The following is a 15,501-nucleotide window of genomic DNA, read 5'->3' as shown; positions in this document are numbered from 1 at the left end:
GGGAGCGATTTTTGGAAGGGCGGTAGGTAAACCAAATCAAATCATTGCTGGTCTCTTGAGATGGTTGGAATCCCAGGTGTTGGAAATTTTAAAATAAATGCCTATTAATATTTCATATCCTCACACATCATGGAGAAGACACCAGTGGTCCTGTAAAGTCCAGGACACACAGATCTTTCCCTGCCTCTTTCACTTTACTCTGGCTCCAAACCAGAATAAGCATTATGCGAGTATTATGCCTGTATGTATTGATGTCATAAGACCCTTTCGTGTCTCCCCTGAAAGAGATGGACGCGGCTCTCACCCCTTCGGCAATCATACCCAACCACCCCGCAGCATCCCAACTCGGCTAGCCACGCCTCCCTCCCCCTGAAGTGTCAAGCAGTTCGTCAGGACCAACTTATCCGTGTTGGTTTCAATGGCGCGTGGGCAAGGTGAACGCGCAGCCTCCCGGTGCTGTGATGTCGCTGCCCTCTTTATTAATTGCATCCTTGCCCTGGGCAGCAGCGGCGAAGCTGCTGGGGGTGGGAGAGCTGCACCTGTTGCATTTCTGCCTGCGCCGCAGCTGACCCAGCTCAAAGAAAAAGGGGGGGGGCAGAGAAAGAGAGAGAGAAGGGCCAGCCTAGCTGATGTCTGCCGCAAGGAGGAGGGGAGGGAAAGAGGAGGGCTCCCTGGCGTTGCAGCCCCCTTTTTGGGCACACCAGGCTCCAGCAGCCCTTGAGCGCGGCCGGGGTGGCTGCGGTGGGGGGGACCAGCTCCGCTCCTCCCTCCCCCTCATCCGCGCCCCCCCCCCCGCCCAGCCCGGGTCTGCAATTTCCTCGTGGCATTATGGGAGGAAACAAGAAGTAAGCCGAGAGGAGCTGCCGGAGAACGCGGCGCGCCGTGGGCCGGGGCGGCGAGGCAGCCAATCCGGGCGCCGCCTGCCGGAGCTGCTGCAAGGGAGGGGCGCCTATTTCAGCCGAGGGGGGCGCAGGGCCGGCCGCCAGAGGAGGCTTGCTGGGCGAGCGGAGCGCTGCGGACTTGCTTGCCCGCCGCCAGAGAGCCGCCGCCGCCGCCGCTGCTGCGCTCTCGGGGGGTCTCCAAAGAGGCGTCTCCAAAGCGCGCAGCAAAGAGGAGGAGGAGAGGCGCGCGCGCGCGGAGGGGCGCCCGGCAGCGCGCTCGGTGGGTCCGGGGGGCGGCCGCCCTTGCCTGCGGGGGTCTGTGCTGTGCAGCCGAGGAGGAGGCTCTGCCCGCCACGGGGAAGGTGAGTGAGTGGGGCCGCCGCCGCCGGGGACAGGGGCGCGCCGCCTTGCCCGCCACCGGGGAGCCTTGGATGCCTGCCTGCCCCCGCCTGCGCGGCTCCTGCGCCAGCGCCCTCCGCTGCCGGGCACTCGGCTGGCGGCGCCCCCCCCCCGGGAGGGGGCGTCGGGGGTGTCTCCCTGCGCCCCGCTGCTGCTGCTCGGGCTCCTCGGGTCCCCTCTGCGGCGCCGGCGGAGGCGATGGGGCAGGCTGTCCCCCGTCCCCCCCCCCACCCCGGGTGCCGCTGGGTCGGCGGCCCCTCCTGGCCAGCCGGGGGGGGGCTCCTCTCTCTCTCCCCCGCCCCAACGAGGCCCAGCAGCCTGCGAGGGCCCGGCGGCGAGGGATCAGCTGCCAAGGTGGCGCCAATGTCCCTTGGCCGCAGAGGACGCGCTTCCCGGCCTCGGGCCCCGGAGCCGGCGGAGGAGGAGCTCTGTGGGGCGCGGAAGCCGCCCGGCTGCGACCCAGACCCGGCCTGGCTCCGGGGCAGGCCCCTTCCTTGGGGGGTGGGGGGGGGTCTTCCTGGCGGCGGGGACAGGCAGGGGCCCCTGCGAGGGCCAAGCCAGGGAACCCGGGGGCGGGTGTCCGTGTGCGTGTGTGTGTGTGCGCGCGCCCCCGTGTGCAAGGCGCCCCGCCCCTCCTCTCCAGCCTGGAAGCAAGGGGGCATCCCCCCACCTTGCTTGGCCTTGGGCGGCGGCGGCGGCTGCTGCGCTCGCTGCTCCCGGCAAAATGCCTGTCATGCACTGCCATCCCCATCGCCCCCTGCGGCAGTGGCCTTGGGCTGGGGGGGTGATGGGAGGGAGAGTCGTCGGCCCTCACCTGGACCGCTGGGAGCGGGGCGGTCCTTCGCTTTCTTGCGCAGGGATGGAGGGATGGGTGGGGATGAATGTTGGGTGAGCGCCAAGAGGCTAGGCCTCAAGATGCTCCCTGGGGGTCCCAGCCACCAAGGATCCCTCCTCGGGGGGGTCAGGCCGTCTCCGTCCTACAGCCTGTTTTTCCGGTGCTTGGTAAAAAGGGGTTTTTTGGTGTGGTGCCTCTTGCCTCCCGTTTTTTGCAACGCACTTAAATCCGTCCTGCACATGCCTTGTGCGGAGGAGAGCCGGTCTGGTGGGAGGGAGCCTCTGTGGTCCCCTCTGCTAAGCAGGACCTGCCCTGGTTTGCATTTGGAGGGCAGGCTGCCTGCGAACGTTGCAAGATGTTCCCCTTCGGGGAGGGGGGGGGTCCGGTGTTCCCTCGAAGGTGTGCGCACACTCGCAAGTTTCTTGATGTCCACTCGGTTAATTTGATTTAAGTTAATTTAAGAGAGCCAGCGTGGTGTAGTGGTTAGAGTGCCGGACTAGGAGACCCGAGTTCAAATCCCCCTTCAGCCATGAAACTAGCTGGGTGACTCGGGGCCAGTCACTTCTCTCTCAGCATAACCTACTTCACAGGGTTGTTGTAAGAAGAAACTTAAGTATGTCGTGCACCGCTCTGGGCTCCTTGGAGGAAGAGCGGGATATAAATGTTAATAATAATAATAATAATAATAATAATAATAATAATAATAGATCTGACTCAGGAAGGCAAGTCTGCCCACCCGGCCTTGATACTGCTGCCCAGAACAAAACTCATCCTGCCCCGATATTGGGGGGGGGGATTAGAGGGGCCGCTGATGGGGCCGCTTGGCGAAGAGCAGCGCTGATGTTCCCAGTTCCCTTCCTGGCAGCATCTCCGGAACAGCGTCTCCTGCTGCCTGCCTCCTTGGAGAAGCTGCTGCCAGTTTGGGTAGACAATCCCGAGCCCGAGGGACCCAGGGCTTGGCTCGGTAGCAGGCCGCTTCCTGGGTTCCCAAATAGGCCACCCCACTTGCCAAGCCGGAGTCGTCGAGGCCGGGACTTGCCCAAGGCCACCTAGTAGCTCAGTGGCAGAGGAGGAAGGACCCGCCAGCCAGCCCTGGAAGACCCGAGGCCGGCCCGGGCTTCCCTCCTCCTCCTCGCCTGGTTCCCGGCGTGCCTAAAAGGCAGGGGTGTGGGAAACCAGCCCGGAAAGGCCCGCAGGGGCCGAAGAGCCTCCCCTCGCGGTCACCTCGGCCGTTATGCAACCTCCCCTCTCTTGGAGCAAGGTCTTTAATTGCTGTAACGAAGGAGAAGCTCGTTTGGGACCCCGCCAAGAAATGGAAATTGCTTGAGGAGGGGAAATCTCTTGGAGTCGTGCAGCAGCAGCGTCTGGTGGCCGTCCTCTCTCTCTCTCGGGCCCAGCTGGGTCGCTTGAAACCACCCCTTTGGAGAGGCCCAGATTGGCCAGTGACGGTTCCGTCAAAGAGGGGTGTGTGTCTGTGTGTGTGTTTGGATGGAGAGGGGTTTTCAGTCTTCTCCGGGAAGGGAGCGTGTTGCCAAAACCAGGGCGAAGTTGATGCTCGCTTGCGTAATGGAGAGAGAGGGGGGGGGGTGTGTGTGTTTGTGTGTGGATGGATACGGTTATATTATTTTCTTACTCACGCCCACGTGCTTCTTCCCTGTTGGCTGGGATGGGAGGGGCCACTTGCCCGTCCCACCCCCAGGCGGGAGGAGCTGTTTTCGAGACTGAAAAGAGGGCACACACACCCACCCACCCACCCACCCACCCGCTCTTCTCGTTTCTGGGGGCCCCACCTAGATTTCTCCCAGGAACACAATTTTAACGCTCATGGCTAGAAGCGTGGTGGGGGCTTCTAATAATAATTAAGAATTAAGAGATTCCTCCCAACCTCTTCCCAATCCCAGCATGCCTTGCAGAAATCATTTGTGGTTGCAGGGGGTGGGTGGGTGGGTTTGGGCTGTGACAGAGCCCTCTCTTTGTGTTCGGAAGGTCCCTTAATCTGCAACCTTGGAGAGAGCTGCTGCCAGTCAGAGTAGGCCATGCTGAGCTAGCCGGACCGGGGTTGGACTCGGCAGGCAGCAATGTCGTATTTATTTATTTATTTAGTGCATTTTTATATGCTCCCGGAGGACAGTTGCTGGCTTGACCCTTCAGTCGGCAGATTTCATTCCAGGTAGAGGGGGGCAGTCGGCGGTGTGGTGAGCTTGGGTTCTTGCAGAGGGGGGTGGGCGTGGAGGGCTGCCCGACAGACCCACTTCGGAGCTCGCCCCTCACGTCTGTGTGGGAGGGGCGTGCCTGGGCTAAACTGGCTTGATTCCCCTCGAACTGGGCGCACAATTTTCCCCAAGAATCCTGAGATTCTGGGTGGGGCTTCCCAGGGGTTGTGGACTACAACTCCCAGCATCCCCCGCTGCGAAGGCCTTTGGCTGGGGATGAGGGGGGTGGTCGTCAGTGCCGTCTGCCCCCCCTGCCCCGGTCGTGGGGAGCCGCATTTCGGGTGGGGATCCCTCGCGGCTGAGGCATCCGACTCGAACCGCTTCGGAATCGGGTCGGTTTTTTGCTTCAGGTGACGTCCCGTTCACGATTTAGGGGCCGGCTGATGGCGGGGGCTGTGTGCCCGTTGGGTGGGCTAGTCACCAGGAGTGGCTTGCCCTAACCGGGTGTGTGTGTGTGTGTGTGTGTGTGTGTGGCAAAGGTGGCACGGCCGCCTTTCCTTCCCGGAGCCCCACGCAGGGGGCGTGGATTCCAGTGGGGAGGGGTGCACTTGGGCTCTCCGGCCCCCCACGCTCGTGGGTGCAGCCCCCGCTGTGCATTGCAGACAGCTCCCTGGCAGCATCTCCTGCTCGGCTCGGGAGAGACGCCTGCCTAAAACCTTAGAGAGCTGCTGCCGGTCAGAGTCCTGCCGTGCTGAGCTAGTTGGGCCGAGGGTCTGACTCCGCGGACAGCAGCAGCTGCCGGGTGTCCCTCTGAGGGTCAGGCCGAGGGTTTCAAAGTCAGGGCGGAGTCATTGGAGGGAGCTGGAGGAGAAGGACTTGCCGGAAAGAGCGTGTGGCAACCGAGGGGCGAGCCACCGGAGGCTCTCGGTGGTCGCGGCAGGGGATGATGGGAGTTGTAGTCCCACAGGTTGGCTCTGTGCCACTCTGTGGGGCTGCAGGACACCGCCGTGCTCGCCTTGCGCTAGGCGCCCGCATGCATCGGAGAGAAGGGGTCAGCGTGCCCCTCTTTCCATGGGGTGGGAGCTCTTCTTCTTCTTGCCACCTTGTGGGAGCTCCGCAGGGCTGGCGTGGGGCCGCCTCGGAGCCGGGGATGGGAGGGTCCCGGTGGGAGTGCCTGGCCCTGTGGCAGCTTGGTTTGGACAGCCGGAGACCAGCATGGTGTCGTGCTGGACTAGGACCGGGGAGACCCGAGTTCGAATCCCCATTCAGCCATGAAACTAGCTGGATCAACTCTGGGCCAGTCACTTCTCTCTCAGCCTAACCTACTTCACAGGGTTGTTGTGAAAGAGAAACTCAAGTATGTAGTGGGCTCCTTGGAGGAAGAGTGGGATATAAATGTAAAATAATAATAATAATAATAGTTTTGAGTTTTTTGTATATCTTTTTAAACTGGTTTTATGCTTTTGTAAATGGCCCAGAGACGAAAGTTTGGGGCGGGGTACCAGTCTGATAAATCAATCAATGAAAAACAAATAAACTTCTTTGTTTGTTGTTATCAAAAACAAAGTAACTTGCCTAGCAAGCCAGAGGTTGCCGGTTCAAATCCCCGCAGCTCTGTTCCCCAGATTATGGGAAGCACCGATATCGGGCAGCAGCGATCGAGGAAGAGGCTGGAAGGCCTCGTTTCATGGTGTGCGGGAGGAGGCAACGGCCAGCCCCTCCTGTATTCTACCCAAAGAAAACCGCAGGGCGCTCTGGTCGGCAGGAGTCGATGCCGACTCGACAGCACCACTTGACAATATATTTCGGCCACGAGGCTTTCTTGGGGGCCGTTGGAAAACATGCAGACCTAAAACCATTTTGCAAAAAACTCTTTTACCCAAACGCATGTCAGATTGGAAAGCCCTTAAAACGCAGGCATATGCGGGAGCCGTCGGCCCTAGTGAGGGCCCAGGGGCAGTGCTGCACCCTTTGCACGTGCTCAGGGGATAGCAGGCTTGGGAGCACCACTGTTCTTGTTGTGGACTAGTCACGCGCCTTTTGTGGTTTGCAAGGCAGCCGTGGTTGCCCAGGGCAACTTTTCCAAGGCTTTTCATCTGGTGATTCACCCAGGCTTTTTTAATTGGATAGGTTGTTTTGACCGTTCTGACATTGTTTTAACATGTTTTAAAATTTGAATGGTTGTAATGTGTTAACTTTTTCTGTATCATTTATTTATTTTTTTAAACTCTTGTTTTAACTTCTTTCTTTTTTTCCTTTTTTGGTTAGCTTTGTTGTAAACTGTTCAGAGACGTGTGAGTTCGGGGCGGTCTAGAAATAGGTTCAGTGAATAAAATAAAAGTGGGTTTTTGAGTCAGGGGTTTTGGGCAAGGGTCCTCCTCCGGTCCAGCATAGAGCCCCTCCGAGGGGGTGTGCCTGGGGGTCTCCTTGGTGTGGCCTTTTAGGCTGTGAGGCTTTCTGTTATTATTACTATTATTATTATTATTATTATTATTATTATATTTATGTCCCGCTCTTCCTCCAAGCAGCCCAGAGTACTACAGACTTGAGTTTCTCTTTCACAACAACCCTGTGAAGTAGGCGAGGCTGAGAGAGAAAAGTGACTGGCCTGGAGTCACCCAGCTAGTTTTCATGGCTGAATGGGGATTCGAACTCGGGTCTCCCCGGTCCTAGTCCAGCACTCTAACCACGACACCACGCTGGCTCTCTGTGGCAAGGAGCCATCCCTTGAGCTAAGTAAGCCTCTTTTTGAGGAGTTGTCGAAAGGCGGCGGGGACTTGGACGAAAGCCCCACTGAGCTCCGTGGGGCTCCAGCCCTGCCCCACAGGCACGTGCAAAGGGCCGTAGCCCAAACTTGCATGGGCTGGCCCACTCGGGAACACGGGAAGCTGCCTCGTGCCGAGTCTGACTCTGGGTCCATCCAGCTTGGGATTGTCTACACCAGGGATTCTCCAACTCGGGTCCTCAGGTGTTATTGGACTTCAACTCCCAGAATCCCCAGCCTCAGTGGCCTTTGGTTGGGGATCATGGGAGTTGAAGTCCAAGAACACCCGAGGACCCAAGTTGGAGAATCCCTGGACACTGACCGGCAGCCGCTCTGCCAAGGTTTCAGGCCGGAATCTCTCCCAGCCCCACCTGGTGAGGGAAGTGACGCTGGGACCCGTGTTCCCTCTAACAGGGGTTCCCAGATGTGGTTGACGACAACTCAACTGGTAGTGAGAGCCGGTGTGGTGTTAGAGTGCTGGACGAGGACCAGGGAGACCCGAGTTCGAATCCCCGTTCAGCCATGAAAGTAGCTGGGTGACTCTAGGCCAGTCACTTCTCTCTCGGCCTAGCCTACTTCACAGGGTTGTTGTGAAAGAGAAACCCAAGCATGTAGTGCACCACTCTGGGCTCCTTGGAGGAAGAGCGGGATATGAAATGTAAATAATAATAATTCCCAGAATCCTGACGCAAGAGGCATTGCAGCTGGGGATTCTGGGAGTTGTAGTCCACACCCTCGGGGAATCCCTGTTGGATGGAGGAGTATTGTATTGAGGAGAGGAGAGCTGGTCTGGTGGGAGCAAGCATGCCTTGTCCCCTTTGCTAAGCAGGGTCTGCCTTGGTTTGCATTTGAAGGGGAGACTAGAAGTGTGAGCACTGGAAGAGATTCCCTTCAGGGGATGGAGCCACTCTGGGAAGAGCAGAAGGTTTAAAGTTCCCTCCCTGACTTCTCCAAGATAAGGCTAAGAGAGACTCCTGCCTGCAGCCTCGGAGAAGCCGCTGCTGCCAGTCTGTGAAGACAAGACTGAGCTAGGTAGACCGAGGGTCTGACTCAGTATATGGCAGCTTCCTATGTTCCCTAAGATCTTTCCTGGCTCTGTACTTGAGATCTTTTTAGGAGAGGAGAGCTGGTCTTGTGGTCGCAAGCATGACTCGTCCCCTTAGCTAAGCAGGGTCTGCCCTGGTTTGCATATGAATGGGAGACTAGAAGTGTGAGCACTGGAAGAGATTCCCCTTCTTAGGGATAATGGAGCCGCTCTGGAAAGAGCATCTGAGGATCCAAGTTCCTTCCCTGGCAGCATCTCTGACGAGATAGGGCTGGGAGAGAGACTCCTGCCTGCACCCTTGGAGAAGCCACTGCCAGTCTGTGAAGACAATACTGAGCTAGGTGGACCAAGGGTCTGACTCAGTATATGGCCACTTCCTAGGTTCCTATGCGGGGACACTGCCTGGGACGGTCTGCATGCCCTGTGGATTGCCAGCCGCGGAGTTGCGGTCGACGGTGTTTGGCCTTCCGAATCCAAACCAGGGCAGACCCTGCTTAGCAAGGGGGCTCCTTGTGCTTGCCGCTGCAGAGACGCACGGGGGTTGCACGGCCAGAGCGTGTTGAGCAGCTGCCGAGACGTGGCCTCCATCTCTGCCCTCTTCCCCCCCGCCAGGTTCACCATGTCTGACCGAAAGGCAGTGATCAAGAATGCGGATATGTCTGAGGACATGCAGCAGGACGCTGTGGACTGTGCCACGCAAGCGATGGAGAAGTACAACATCGAGAAGGACATTGCGGCGTACATAAAAAAGGTAGGGTGAAATTCCCTTGAAATCGGGTGTTCAGAAAGGTATACTGCCTTTGCAGCTGGAGGCTCGGCTTGACTACTAGAATGTCTTTACGCTGGAAACGGGACCCAGAGTGGCTTGCGAGGTCTCCAAAGAATAAAATGAAGCTTCTCTTCAGGGGTGGAGGCACGGATGGGTTTTGTGGTGGCCGCTTAATCTTCTGAGCGGCCGGCCTGTAACCGAGGGGTTGGTCAGCGCGTTGTGCAGGCAGCCAGGACGGGGCTGGGGGGGGGGACAAGCCGAGGAGCGTCCCACGTGGCCCCGGGGAGGGATGGCAACATACCTCCCCGACTTGTTTTCCACGCGGCGCATCGTCCACTTGTGGAACTCTCTGCCACAAGATGTAGTGACATGTGAAGCATTTCCGGGCTGAACTTCACGTTGCAATAGATCTGCCCTTTTGCAAGGGGCTTAAAAGTGCCGTGTCTCTCTGGTTAGAGCAACTGCAGGGCTCTGATCCGTGGGGGGAGTTGTTACTACTCTCCTCCCCCCCCCCACAAGCCACTTTGGGGTTAGGCAAAGAGCCCTGTGGGGGGGCTTTCTTCAGGGTAACCTACAAACAGCCCAGCGGGATCAGGCCCAAGGCGACCCATCTAGTCCAGCACCCTGTTTCACACAGTAGCCCCCCAGATGCCTCCGGCGGGAGCCCACAGGCAAGAGGGATGTGCATGCCCCTCTCATCTCCTCCTGCAACTGGGATTCGGAGATGCCTTGCCTCTGAGGCTGGAGGTGGCCTGTAGCCACCAGACCCGTAGCCATGGCTAGACCTGGTCTCCATGTCTTTTTTTCTAAGCCCCTTCCAAAGCCGTCCAAGCTGGTGGGCCCTCACCGCATCCCGTGGCAGAGAATCCCACAGATCCCTTGAAGTACTTCCTTGTGTGGGTCCTAAATTTCATGGGATGACCTCCTGTTGCGAGGGAGGGAGGAAGTTCCCCCCCCCCTGCTCTCTGTGCCCCATGCATAATTCTATACACCTCGGCCATGTCTCCCCTTGGTCACCTCTATCCCAAACTGAAGATGCTGTAGCCTTGTCCTCCTGGCCCCTGATCATCCTGGTTATTAATAATAATAATAATAATAATAATAATAATAATAATAAAATTCAATTTCTATACCGCCCTTCCAAAAATGGCTCAGGGCGGTTTACAGAGAGAAATAACAAACAAACAAATAAGATGGCCCCAACAAATAAATAAATAAGATGGTTAATAACAAACAAAATAACAGACAAATAAATAAGATGGTGGCCGCAACGGTGTGGAGTCCTGCAAGAGGGGAGGGTGACCCTTCCCCCAAGGTGGGCAAGCACCTTTACCCCCCAAATAACAAACAAATAAATAAGATGGAGTCCCGCAAGAGGGGAGGGTGACCCTTGCCCCAAGGTGGGCAAGCACCTTTACCCCCCAAATAACAAACAAATAAATAAGATGGAGTCCCGCAAGAGGGGAGGGTGACCCTTGCCCCACGGTGGGCAAGCACCTTTACCCCCCAAATAACAAACAAATAAATAAGATGGAGTCCCGCAAGAGGGGAGGGTGACCCTTGCCCCACGGTGGGCAAGCACCTTTACCCCCCAAATAACAAACAAATAAATAAGATGGAGTCCCGCAAGAGGGGAGGGTGACCCTTCCCCCAAGGTGGGCAAGCACCTTTACCCCCCAAATAACAAACAAATAAATAAGATGGAGTCCCGCAAGAGGGGAGGGTGACCCTTGCCCCAAGGTGGGCAAGCACCTTTACCCCCCAAATAACAAACAAATAAATAAGATGGAGTCCCGCAAGAGGGGAGGGTGACCCTTGCCCCAAGGTGGGCAAGCACCTTTACCCCCCAAATAACAAACAAATAAATAAGATGGAGTCCCGCAAGAGGGGAGGGTGACCCTTGCCCCACGGTGGGCAAGCACCTTTACCCCCCAAATAACAAACAAATAAATAAGATGGAGTCCCGCAAGAGGGGAGGGTGACCCTTGCCCCACGGTGGGCAAGCACCTTTACCCCCCAAATAACAAACAAATAAATAAGATGGAGTCCCGCAAGAGGGGAGGGTGACCCTTGCCCCAAGGTGGGCAAGCACCTTTACCCCCCAAATAACAAACAAATAAATAAGATGGAGTCCCGCAAGAGGGGAGGGTGACCCTTGCCCCAAGGTGGGCAAGCACCTTTACCCCCCAAATAACAAACAAATAAATAAGATGGAGTCCCGCAAGAGGGGAGGGTGACCCTTGCCCCACGGTGGGCAAGCACCTTTACCCCCCAAATAACAAACAAATAAATAAGATGGAGTCCCGCAAGAGGGGAGGGTGACCCTTGCCCCACGGTGGGCAAGCACCTTTACCCCCCAAATAACAAACAAATAAATAAGATGGAGTCCCGCAAGAGGGGAGGGTGACCCTTGCCCCAAGGTGGGCAAGCACCTTTACCCCCCAAATAACAAACAAATAAATAAGATGGAGTCCCGCAAGAGGGGAGGGTGACCCTTGCCCCAAGGTGGGCAAGCACCTTTACCCCGCAAAATAACGGCTCGCTTTTCTGCCTGTCCCTTCAGGAATTCGACAAGAAATACAACCCCACCTGGCACTGCATCGTGGGCAGGAATTTTGGGAGCTACGTAACGCACGAGACGAAGCACTTCATCTATTTCTACTTGGGTCAAGTGGCAATCCTCCTCTTCAAGTCGGGATAGGGGGGGCAGGCGGGTGGGGGAGACGGCGAGCGAGGAACACGGACTGGGACGCACTGAAGGTGGGAGCGTGGCCTCCCTTCACCATTGGCTCTTCTGCTTGCATGGACTGTCGACTATATTTAATGTGTATGTTGCAGTAAACACCTGAATTCTGTTTTTTTTTGGGGGGGGTTGTTTTGGTTGCCGGGGCGGCGGGGTGGGGCGGCATCTTGGTTTTTTTTGTTTTGTTTTTCCTTTGACCTGGGTGACTGCTTCTCTTTTGGGTTGTCCTTTTTGCACTAGGAGAACTGTAAATGCTTCAAAAATGGCCTTGAGCGGGAGGGTGGGGAGGAGAAATGCAGAATAAAACTCAGCCTGGTCATTCCACACCAGAAGATCCCTTATTGGTTTAGCTTTTCTTAAAGCCTCCAGGCTGGACTGCAGCCGACCAAAACGGCCAGGTGGCGATGGGTAGGGTTGGTCTTGCCTGGAGTCTGTGGGTTTGGCTTCTCCCCGCTACCCCCCCCCCCCCCGAGACTTGGTCTTGGCCGTGGAAAGGGGATGGGGGTGGGTGGAGATCTAGGGCCCCGCGAGATCGGTGAGGGGGTCTCGGCCAAACGTCCCTCCGCTCCGAGTCGTCCAACCTCCTGCACAAACTAGAATGCGAGGTCTAGTACCGAGCTGGGGAAAGAGGACCTTGTACCGTCGTGGCGGACGTCTCTCCGAAACGGCATGACCCGGTGTGTCGTGTCGTTCCCCCCCCCGCCGCCCCGAATCCTTGCACCCCAAAGCAAATCCGAGCGCATCTGCCTCGTCGCTTGCATGGGGAGTACCGTTCTGGGCAAGCGAGCCCCCCTTCGGGAGGGCCTGGCCAGTGGCGGGCTCCTTCTCACCCCTCTTGGAGTCAACATTGCCTTATTGCAACACACTTCCAAGTCACTGTGTGGGGAAGCTCTGTGTGAACTCGGTCGCTTGCTGTGTTGCCGTCGCCCCCGTCCCGTTTCTTTCCTGGAGACAATCGCAGAGTGTGACCCATTTCCCAGGACCCTCTCCCCCCCACACTGTTTTTTTTAAAAAATTTTGCCCGAGAAGCAGGAGATATGCAAGTGACCCAACGTCTGCATGCAGAAAGCTGGTGGCTGTTTCTGCCTCTCCAGCTGCAGAAACTTCTCCAGCGGACTTGATTCCTCTCGTCCCCAAATTCCAGCTCGATTGCAAAGATGTCGGCTTGGTTTTTCTCACTTTCCTTTTTTTTTTTTTTTTTGGATGGGTCATCCTTGGAACCCAAAGTGCAATGACAGCTTTTAGTGGCGCATCCCATCTGCTTTTTGCATTTAGCGCCTACCCATTCTGTGGGGAAGGGGCAGCATTTTTGGTTTTGGTTTTTTTTTTTTTTTTAAACGAGGAGGTGGGGAGTAGCGAGAAATGCCCTGGGGGCTGGAACTGCGAGAGTGCTCTGGTTTGCCTTGGAGTTGAGGGGCAGGGAATGGGGGGGGGTTCCTTCTCCTTGGGAAGCAAGCCGCGGAGACCCCGGGAAGCAAGCTCTTGAGGGGAAACCCCCCGTTCTCTTTGTCCCTGTGCAGAATCCAAAGTATGCCTCCAACTTTGTACGAAATCGCAAAAGAGCCATCTTGCAAACCAAGGTTGACGTCGCTGTTGTGTTTTCATGTGGACGACAGTCTCTTGCCGGAGGGAGGGAGACGGGGTGGTGCCTTGGGGTGACGGGGACCCTCTGGGGGTTGCTGCTCGCGCTGAACTCCGCTCTCGCGCCCGGACGGGAGAATGTCTGTCTTCTCTTTTCTCTTTCCTCTTTTTTTTTTTTTTCCCGTGCATGAGTCTAACTGTGAATATGTTCACACTTCGTGGAGCGCAAAAAAAACAACAACAAAAGTTCCCTTCCTCTCTGCAGTTGCTCAAAATGAACCTTTTTATTTTTCAACGACATTAAAAACCAAACGAAAACACAACACATTTAAAAAACCGGTTTCCAGTCTGCTTTTTTTGTGGGTGTGTGTGCTCGGTGTGTGCCCTCGAGGGGCAGGATATTCGCAAAGCGGGGAGAGACGGACGTGGTGCATGGTCACGATTCTGGGTGCAGCTGGGGGGGGTGGAGGCTCGGCCCAAGGGGGGCGCCCAAGGAGGCCATTCAGCTTGCCTCGTGCCTGCCCTGCCCGAGAGCCCCACTGCCAGCAGGCTGGCTATTCACCAGGTAGAGCTGCATAGTTAGCCATGAGAAGTCACTTGCCTCGGAAGCAAGAGGGTGCCGATTCGAATCCCCACTGGGATGTTTTCCCAGACTACGGGAAACACTTCTCTCGGGCAGCAGCGATCGAGGAAGATCCTGAAAGGCCTCACTTCCCACTGCGCGGGAGGAGGCAAAGGGGAACCCCTCCTGCATTCTCCCAAAGACAACCGTGGGGGTTCTGTGGTTGCCAGGAGTCGGCACAACTTTTTAGCATCTTGCAGCCAGCTCTCCAAACTCACTTCTTGGAAGCACGGCATAGATTCTCCCCAGGACGATCCGTCATCCACTTGGCCTTGAAGGTCTCTCTGTGGTGCATTCATGGCTGTTGTCGGGACAGCTGGTCTGGTGGTCGCAAGCATGACTTGCCCCCTTAGCTAAGCAGGGTCTGCCCTGGTTGCATCTGAATGGGAGACGTGATGTGTGAGCCCTGCAAGAGATTCCCCTCCGGGGATGAAGCCGCTTTGGGAAGAGCATCTAGGCTCCAAGTTCCTTCCTGGGCAGCATCTCCAACGAGATAGGGCTGGGAGAGAGACTCCTGCCTAAAAACATGGAGAAGCCGCTGCCAGTCTGTGCAGACAATCCTGAGCTAGGTGGACCAAGGGTCTGACTCAGTAGATGGCAGCTTCCTATATTCCCCAAGATCTTTCCTGGCTCTGTACTCGAGATCTTTTTAGGAGAGGAGAGCTGGTCTTGTGGTCGCAAGCATGCCTTGTCCCCTTTGCTAAGCAGGGTCTGCCTTGGTTTGCATTTGGATGGGAGACCAGAAGTGTGAGCACCGGAAGAGATTCCCCCTCAGGGGATGGAGCCGCTCAGGGAAGAGCTGAAGGTTCCCAGTTCCCTCCCTGGCAGCATCTCCAAGATAGGACTGGGAGAGAGATTCCTGTCTGCAAGCTTGGAGAAGCCGCTGCCAGTCTGTGAAGACAAGACTGAGCTAGATGGACCAAGGGTCTGACTCCAGATGCAGCAGCTCCAATGCAATCCCAACAACTGTTTCCAGTTAACAACACCACCACCAGAGAATTGGGTAGATTTCCAGCTCTGAACCTTCTGGGATGCCTCTTCCCCTTCCGGAGATCAGCCTCTCTCCCTCACTGGCCTTTTTCTGCCGTCGGGTAGAAAGTTCCCTGGCTGTCTCAATGCCTAGCTTGCTGAGGCTTTTCTTCCGTGGGTTGGCTAGTTTGTTTAAATTACGCTTTAATGGTTGGCGTAATTGTGCATTTCAGCAAACGTTTTAATTATGTTTCCCTGGCTTTGCTTTGGTGCACCAGGGCGGGCTTTTCAGGGATCGAGAGGCATGCAAACCAGGGATGACCACATCCGTCATCGCCTCTGCGTTATCACCCTGGTCCTGCTCGTCAGGCCTACGGGCAGAGGGGGGCGTTTCGCTGGCCACGGCTGGTGACACCCACGAAGCCGAACAGACCTTGATTCTGCAAGTCCAATGTCTGAAGTGTGCATAAATGCATACGGCACACTGTACAGGTGAAACTCGGATGATTAGAATATCGTGCAAAAGTCCATTAATTTCAGTCATGCAAATTAAAAGGTGAAACTGATCTATGAGACAGACGCATTACATGCAAAGCGAGATCAGTCCAGCCTTCATTGGTTATCATTGTGATGATCGTGGCGTACAGCTCATGAAAACCCCAAATCCACCATCCCAGAAAATTAGAATATTCCATGGAACCAAGAAGACAAGGATTGAAGAAGAGAACAATATCGGACCT

The 15,501-nt window shown here is 56.4% G+C and overlaps 1 protein-coding gene across 1 annotated transcript; it reads left to right on the top strand.

The window, feature by feature from the left end:
• The first annotated feature begins 868 nt into the window (after positions 1-868).
• DYNLL2 (dynein light chain LC8-type 2) lies at positions 869-13,168 on the top strand. The gene is made up of 3 exons (XM_053275633.1): positions 869-1,243; positions 8,690-8,828; positions 11,410-13,168. Exons 2-3 carry the CDS (start codon positions 8,697-8,699, stop codon positions 11,545-11,547), a joined length of 270 nt encoding a protein of 89 aa, XP_053131608.1. The 5' UTR covers positions 869-1,243; positions 8,690-8,696; the 3' UTR covers positions 11,548-13,168.
• The last annotated feature ends 2,333 nt before the right edge of the window (positions 13,169-15,501 follow it).

This window comes from Hemicordylus capensis, chromosome 12 (genome assembly GCF_027244095.1).
Source record: "Hemicordylus capensis ecotype Gifberg chromosome 12, rHemCap1.1.pri, whole genome shotgun sequence".
NCBI classification, from domain to species: domain Eukaryota; kingdom Metazoa; phylum Chordata; class Lepidosauria; order Squamata; family Cordylidae; genus Hemicordylus; species Hemicordylus capensis.
The sequence above is the reverse complement of the archived record's forward strand: the minus strand, read 5'-3'. Positions and strand labels throughout refer to the sequence as shown.

Coding starts and splice junctions, on each gene's coding strand:
- DYNLL2 (XM_053275633.1), top strand. CDS start 8,697: ATGTCTGACCGAAAGGCAGTGATCAAGAATGCGGATATGTCTGAGGAC. Junction 8,829..11,409: donor TTGCGGCGTACATAAAAAAG/GTAGGGTGAAAT, acceptor CTGTCCCTTCAG/GAATTCGACAAGAAATACAA.